Source organism: Notothenia coriiceps, unplaced genomic scaffold (assembly GCF_000735185.1).
Source record: "Notothenia coriiceps isolate Sejong01 unplaced genomic scaffold, NC01 NC01_scaffold00015013, whole genome shotgun sequence".
Taxonomy (NCBI): Eukaryota; Metazoa; Chordata; class Actinopteri; order Perciformes; family Nototheniidae; genus Notothenia; species Notothenia coriiceps.
The window spans coordinates 55,824-63,807 of NW_011347714.1; the positions used below are offsets into that span (position 1 = coordinate 55,824).

Genomic DNA, 7,984 nt, shown 5'->3' on the forward strand with positions numbered 1-7,984 from the left:
GTGCAATCAAATCATATTGCAGGCCCTGGAAAAGTTTGGGAAAAGTCATGGAAATGTAACTAAAGTTGCATCAAATATAATTTATATTTGATCTAATCGCCGAAATAGTAATACTATAATAATAACTACTGTATCGTATAGTAATGAAACGTAAAATGGCATTTAACTGACGAGGTATTTTGCCGGTGAGAGATTTGAGTTGCTTTAGCGTGTAGAAGCTAGTAAGCCTACTATTTGATTTGTTTTAGATAGGACCAACATGTTTCATATGCAGACCTTGTTTTCCTGTTCCATGTTAAAATAAACCATTTTATGTGGTACTGCTGAGTAAGAGTATTTTTTTTGGGTCATGGAAAATTAGGTAAAGGTCATGGAAAAGTCATTGAAAAACATTGGTGAAAAAGTGTATGAACCCTGACCTTTACTTACTCTTATTTCATCTGTCATATGGAGCGAAATGCTCCCCCAGCTGAAGGGGAGCAATGATGCTGCACTAGCAGGCTGAAGTGGACACGTAACAGAGGAGTTCATTGAAGAAATGATTGGATTTTCATCGGCTTTATTTAGGCCAATACTGGTCCATAATATGTGCCAGGCTCGGCTGCGGACAACTCTGCCCTTTTATTCGAACTGGAGTCAGTATGCTGGAAAAGTATCTAGAATCCCTCTGCTCACAACAGTCATTCCTTTCCAGAGCTAACAGAAGTTTGTTTGCACACATAGGCCACTGTCCCCTGCTGGCAGACCCACAGTGAGGCGGCTCTATTCTGGCGCGCCAAAGGCAACGGCAGCCTTGCCCTGCAGTGCTTGCGCCAAGTGTTGAGCTCTGCCCCGCCCCCCCACCGCCACGTCCCCCTCACCAACGCCGCTAACCTGCTGCTACATCACGGCTTGACCACCCACTCGCAAACCCTGCTGGAGCAAGCCATGGCTATCAATGCATCGGAGGTAAAGGCTCATCGCTTCATTACCTTCTGGTTTTTACCATCTTGGAGTTGCACACTCATAGGGTGGTACATTTACTTTGCATTTGTTGCCACTATACAAAAAAAACATGCTGTTTCTTCAGATAGTCAGTCACATGGTTTGAGCATAGTATACAACTTTAACTGATATTTGTATGAATAAAACTTAGAAAACATCATTTTAGTGTTGTGTGATTTTTATCAGGATGGCCAAATAACCTTTAAAACTTGGTTACATCGCCAGGCAATCATGCAGAAAATGTAAAATCAGCAATGCATTTATACTCAGAGATTTATATTAAAGCCTTGTTGGATAATTCATTTTGGACTGTTCTAACGATCTATCTTTTTTATTTTAGTCTTTTTATGAGTAGAAGTATAAATTGTCCAAAATCATTACCTGCAATAAAATAAAATGAGTCCCCCTGAATAATAATAGAGCATCATTTGAATGCCATATTATGCCCAAACGTAGCAGACGCAGCACATTTTTCTTTTTGCCACTTAATTTACCCTTTGTTTCAGGCATCAAGCGTGAGCCATGTTTCAAAAGATATCATGTCAAGGTCATTCAAGTTTCATAAATATGAATGTAGTCTTCCTGTGGTTTGCAGATTCTCCACATATCAAACCAAAAGAGTACTGAAGTTACATTGTGTAAAAACTGGAACTGGTCAAGTGCAGTAGGTATCGGTAATATATTGATATAGGACTGTTGTTCAGATAATCTGCCTCCAAATGCTTTCCCAAAATCTTTTGAGCACCAACACGTGTGCTCAAGTGTGTTTTCTCGATGTTACCCAAAAGCTAATGTTCCCATGTCTGGTTTTGCTTCCATCGCAGCCCCACACCCTCATCAGCTTGGTGAGTGTTCAGTTGGCTCAGGGCAATGTGACCGGCGCTCTGGCCTTGTTCCGCCACATCCTGGTGACGGCCTTTTCCTCCTCCTCCTCTTCCTCCTCCTTCGCTGGCTGTGAGCAGTGTCGCGCCAGCCTTCCTCTGCTGCGCTGTCTGCAGTTCTACCCCTTCCTCTACAACCTCTCACATCGACAGCCCTGCTCACGTGAGTCAGTCAAACACACACAGATATTTTCCTCTTGATTATTGTACTTCTTTTTAAAGTATGTTGTTAGAGTAAGCAACTGCAGTGTTTCAAAACATCAGCATTTTTCTGTAATATGATTTAAGATATGAAGACACTGTTATGGAGAATACATTTTCACTTTGAGACATATTTTGAGATCTATTTTTGCGGTTTTTAAACGCCTAACAATTGCACTATAACAATGTCTTGAAGCCAGACAAGAAGCTGAAGCATTTTGAAGTTTATGATCACAATCCTTTTTGTTGGTAAATCTTGCCATACTGACAACATGCAAGAACATGCAATATACGTATATTTTAAAACTGTTTAGTCAGAATCAGAATACCTTTATCAGTCCCACAGAGAGGAAATGTACGTTGTTACAGCAGAAAAAGAGCCACAGACAGCTTAATGTTACATACATGCATTCAAAAGTATTAAAGTAAAAAAGAAGTTACACAATTTCCAAAATACACATCCTGTAACAGTTCTTAGGATTTAGCCACCAGGTATATATTGCACAGTTATTAACGGAATATATATATTGCACATATAGTACATATTGTTTAAATATAATATACCCCCCTCTAACTGATTTGGCAACTTGTAACATGTAAATCTATTATTTATATCTAAATATTGAGCATAGAAACAGGCCATGGGCTTGAATTGCACTTGCTTCACTAGTTTTTCAGTCATCTAAAGCTGCAAGAGACGCTGTGAGAAACAAGTAGCATGTTGCACTTGTGATGTGAAGAGACATTTTGCCACTCAACAATTTAGACAGCAGAAAATAGCTAATGCCAAATTTAGAAGGATCTATATTTTATCTCAAAAGCTAAATATGACTCCTTTATTGCTCGCTGACACACTCAACAAACTCCCACCTCAAGTTAGATCAAAGGTTTAAATATACAGAAAATACACACATTTCTCATGTTAAATATGTTGCTGTTCCTCCCACGTTTGATCCTGTTGCATTGCTACATTTAACCGCCATGCCTGAGTGGTTGTGATTGAATACGGCTAAAAGCTTCGGACCCCATTTACACGCATACGAAACGCAAACGAACCGAATACGATATCAAAACAGTCTTCCGTTTACACGAGACCGCTCGGAAGCGCTGGAGGTGCTGTAGTACATATGCCGGGCCTGTACATGGCGCTGTACTCCGGCCACAAAATACACCAAAAGCAGCGAAGAAGACCACGGAGCGTGGATGCCTGGTTGCCCTTCTGTTTATGCCCCGCGGTGGATTTAGCAACATGTAGTTCTCCATGTCCACTTGTTGCTGATGGTTGTGGTAGAGGAGCTGTAGATGTTGCACTAACATCTGTAGCTTGGTCAGTATCAGTATCAGTAGCTACTGACCATGCTACAGCAGTGAGCAGCAGAAGTGGGGAGAGGCGGGGCTATGGCTTAATTGTTATCAGGAAATGATCGTATAGGGCGTACACACGGAGCCGTTTGCCCCCCCAGAGAGTTCCGTTTGCAGATCTATCCACCTTGGGACCCGTTATCGCTTGCGGGCTCCGTTTCCGCGTTTCCGTTACGGCCTCGTGTGAACGAAAGGGCTATACGAAAGAGAAAAGTAGCAGATACAACCGTTTGCGTTCTCGTGTAAACAGCACCTCAGAGCCAACATTATGGTTATATCAATCCCTGTGGGTAAACTACTGAAAAACATACCAGTGCAACAAGGAGAGCCATTTAGGACTGCAAAAATAATGGCACTTATATATTTTATTAGTAAGTAAGAAATTGTAATTAATTGCATGTGTTTCAACATTACTATCTTCTCGCTTTTCCTTGTAAATGCATCTAATGTCTTCTGGCAATAATCAGAGTTTCCAAGTTTAATTTGCTAGCTTTGCTAGATTAAACTGAGGCAGTGAATGAAGTCACCAGAGTGTTGAGAAAAGGAAGCTGAAGGGACTGATTTGTTTGTTCCAAGAAAACAAACACGGTTGGTGTGTCTCGGAATATAAAATGCATCACTTTCTGTTGAGGGGAGAATTGTTCCAAAGGAAAACCAAACACGTAAATGATCTAGCATGTTTGAATCACTAAGCCGGTCATTGAGTAGTGTAAAAAGGCCAAACATGTTGACAAAAAGGTGAGTTTGTTCCTTTAATTCAAAGTAAACATCCAAACTGCCTTGCTTACTCGTCTGTAATAATGTTGTTAGTATTACCACATTATTCACCACATTAGAATTGTTGCAGTTTCAGAATATTTGATTTGTTCCAAACATTTCGTTGCACAAAATGCAACAAAAATATCTATTGATTTTCAGAAACACTGTTTGAGAATACGTTCAACAGTACTTTTTGCCACCTGTCTTTTATTCAAATGAACTTCCCTTGTGTTGCTGCAGAGGGCGCCGCCTGCTTGGCTGAAAAGGAGCTCGGCATTCAGCTGGAGGAGTGGGAGGGCAGCGAGGAGAAGCAGGATGCCCCCCCCCTCTCTGCCATGGAGGACTCCTTGCTCTTTGAGAGTAAGAATATGATTTACCGACACCTACAGTGGCAATATCAAACAGTTAAGACATACGGCATCCAAACTAAATGAACAGTCGTATTTACTTCTTCACACAATATGTTTCAATAATAATTATTAGATATTAGGCACAGGTTTTCAATCTCTGGGACTGTGGGCCTTGTCTCTCTCAAAGCTTTGAAGAAGTTAGTGTGATTGCTTAGTGCTTAAGGGATTATAAACAATTAAACAAAGATAAACAAGTTGATGTTGTAGATTATTTCCTATTACACCAAATTCATAAAAAAAACATTGGTCCTAAGGCCTTTATTAGTTTCTAAATACATACTTTCTGACTGGTTGAGTATGAAAAACAATAAATTCCCTAAAAGCCTTAATTCTAAATCTCTTTAACCAGATCCCACTCATTTAAGGCAAAGATAAGCGATCTGTTTTATCTATTGACTAGCCGTTACAAAATTTAATATCACATTCTCAGATGTCGGTTGGCTTCCTTTGCTGCATTCAAAACTAAATTGTAACTCTGAGAAATGTCACAAACCACATACACCCCCCCCCTCTCTCCTCAGAGGTGATCCTGGACAGTAACGGCTCGGGTGAAGCAGCCGGTCAGCAGAGGGATGCTCCCTCCGCCTCTGCAAACGCTAACATGGCCACTCCATTTGGTGGTGGAGCGGTGGAGGGGGAGGAGGAGTGGCAGCTGAAAGAGGACCTGATGGGGGCTTTTGAGGGAGCGCTTGATGTCGGGGGCAAACGGGGGGACCTGCGAGGGATCCGGGTGCTAAAGAACGACCGTGTCATGGGATCCCGTGCCGGTGGTGGGCCCTGCTTCGGGAACTGTGAGGATGACGAGGGAGCTGAGTGGGTAAGTGCACGTTCCTGTCATTTTGATCTGAGATGTGTTTGAGTCGCCACTAAAGTGTGTGGGACTGACTGAGGGGCCTAAGGGCTGGGCAATTAAGAGAAGTTCAAATGTTTCTATCGACATTTAGTAAGGGCATTTTATCAGATATTTGACCGATCTGCAAACTAAATCCTTACCAATCAATTTCTTCACTAATGTCTTTGTAAAGGTGTGTAGTAAGATGTATTAAAAAGTTGAAGTTCAAATCCTGTATGTTTTTTTGTAACAACTGCTCAAAGTTGAGGTATCGAATACCGATTTTCTAAAAATCTAAAATGTTCAGTTTGGCCTTGGGTAACTTGTGAGGGGTCAAACTAGGGGTTTTTCATGATTCTGAGTTGATTGCAATCATTTATTTTTCACTAAAATCATTCCTTTGTGGAAAAACGGCCACGCCCACCTTTCCCGCTCGCCCACCCCCCCATAATGCCTTTCCACTGCTAGCATAAAAATTGTTTGATTATTTTACTATTTGCCCTTTTAGGACTTATTATTGTTTAGTGGTAGCTGCTAGTTGGTTGGCATTCAGAGTGAGGATGTTTAGAGTTAACATGCTGAAGCCATTTTCAACCTTCATTTGATCATGGACAGACTGCTTTTTACGCCTGATATGTAAGTATTATCTACATTTTTAACTTGAAATATTTCATGTCACTACTTTGGTAATGAAATGTAACATACTGTACAAGTTGTCAACTTTTCTTACTTGTTAGCTGTGTAACAGTAGGCGCAATAACATGGTTAGCTAGCTAACGTTAAATCCATGATGTATTACTCCATGATTAGTTGTCAACTTTGCTTACTTGTTAGCTGTGTAACAGTAGGCGAAGCAACATGGTTAGCTAGCTAACATTAAATCCATGATGTATTACTCCATGATTGTATCCAACTAGTCAACTATCATGATGTATTACACACCTCAAACTGAATCTCATGATCATTTTATTTCTTGAATGCTAGCTTTCTGGCCCATTAGTGTGCCAGTGGTGTCTTGTCCTGACAGGGATCTTTGTGTGTTTAACGTTACTGTTGAAGCAAGATCTTCTATTTTCCTTGCAATATATCTATTACAATGTTAAATCATCTACTGTACATGAAGATTGTCTTTAAATGTCACAAAATAAGATAGTTATGACATGATAAACAATGTTTAATTTATACTTGTAAGGACATATATAGTCTAGCAGTATGGATGAAGACTCGACTCCACTTTGCTAAATGTTTCATCTTTGAAAGCCGGAGACACCAGCTTCAGAGGCTGATACAGCCAAACTCCTAAAGGCTAACCCTATCCTTTTTGGAACAAGCACAAAGTAGTGGAAAATGCCTAAGATTTGGGAGCGTTTGAAGGAGGCTCAGAACATAGAAGACTCAGGTACCACAAAAAGTGCTAAAGATGATTTTATAACAACACGGTTTCTTGAAGTTCCCAAGAACCTCAGGGCCAAACATTAAAGGGCAGAGAAAGAGGCAGCTAAGAAGAAGAGAGACGCACTGCTCTTGAACCTTCGCAGTGGCAGCTTCTGCATGCAGTGTTGTACAAGTTCACGGTCCGTTTCAGCTTCGTGTACAAGAATGTATGCATTCTTTGCCAACCAACCCTGCACAAGATCTACAAAACTCGTCCAGAGGAAGCTAGAAAAGAGGACACAGAGTGCCAGATTAATTTGAACTGCAGATAGACTGAAGGCAAGCTTGCGGACAGACAGCACAGAGTCGCGAGGGAATGACCTGGGGGGCACTGAAGTTGTTGGAACCGTCTGAGGGGGTCAATGACCTTGTGGGCAGAAGAAACCCTGTTCCATTGCGCTGCAAAACTCTTTTTGAGACAGGTGGGCCATTACTCCAAGACTGGAAGGATAGAGGACAAAGGAAAGAGAGGAACAACGAAAATTGAATGAGGAAACGAGAGGCTGTTTTTGTTTAATTTCTGTGAATTGTTTAGATCCAGAAACTCGAACATGGCCGTTGACCAACGTCCACGAAAAGCTAACAGCAGTTTGATCCGTCACCAGATAAGAGCTCTTACTTATCCAAAGTATTGGCTAGAAGAACATCCAAGATAAAATTCCATGACACCTGTATTCTCACATCACAGGAAGAGAAGGCCAGATGTGCTCCGCCTCAAAGATGCACACAGACAACTTCTGCCGAGAGCATCATGCTAATCCTTGAGCATGGCAGATGAGAAAGACTCAGATCATTAAGACTGCACACTGAAGTTCGTATGCAACGATCGGCCATGGTCGAATCTAGACCCAAAGTCATTACCCCACAGCACACCAGTATGAACTGACCATCCAGAAGCAGCTGGGCCTCTTGTTCACTTGAGAGTCTTCGATGTTTCCTGAGGCCAAATAGTGGAAGACCCGACAAAGAGTAGTAGCCATTTGGGGGGGAAAACCCTTCAAAAAGGCCCTGTCGGCCTCGATCCAGGAAGTTTTGCCAATACCAGATGGGGCTTGCCATAACCACTTTGATCATAACGATTTGGTCAAAATGGGATGCTGAACAAGTTACACCCTGATACA

General features: G+C 41.5%; 1 protein-coding gene across 1 annotated transcript in view; it reads left to right on the forward strand.

Annotated features, from left to right (window-relative positions):
* ttc17 (tetratricopeptide repeat domain 17) overlaps window positions 1-7,984 on the forward strand; it is a 25,856-nt gene that overhangs the window by 10,153 nt on the left and 7,719 nt on the right. The window contains exons 14-18 of the mRNA XM_010774985.1: window positions 552-635; window positions 724-948; window positions 1,809-2,028; window positions 4,428-4,547; window positions 5,119-5,414. Of these exons, the coding sequence (XP_010773287.1) occupies window positions 552-635; window positions 724-948; window positions 1,809-2,028; window positions 4,428-4,547; window positions 5,119-5,414 (945 nt within the window). The remainder of the gene's footprint in view (window positions 1-551; window positions 636-723; window positions 949-1,808; window positions 2,029-4,427; window positions 4,548-5,118; window positions 5,415-7,984) is intronic.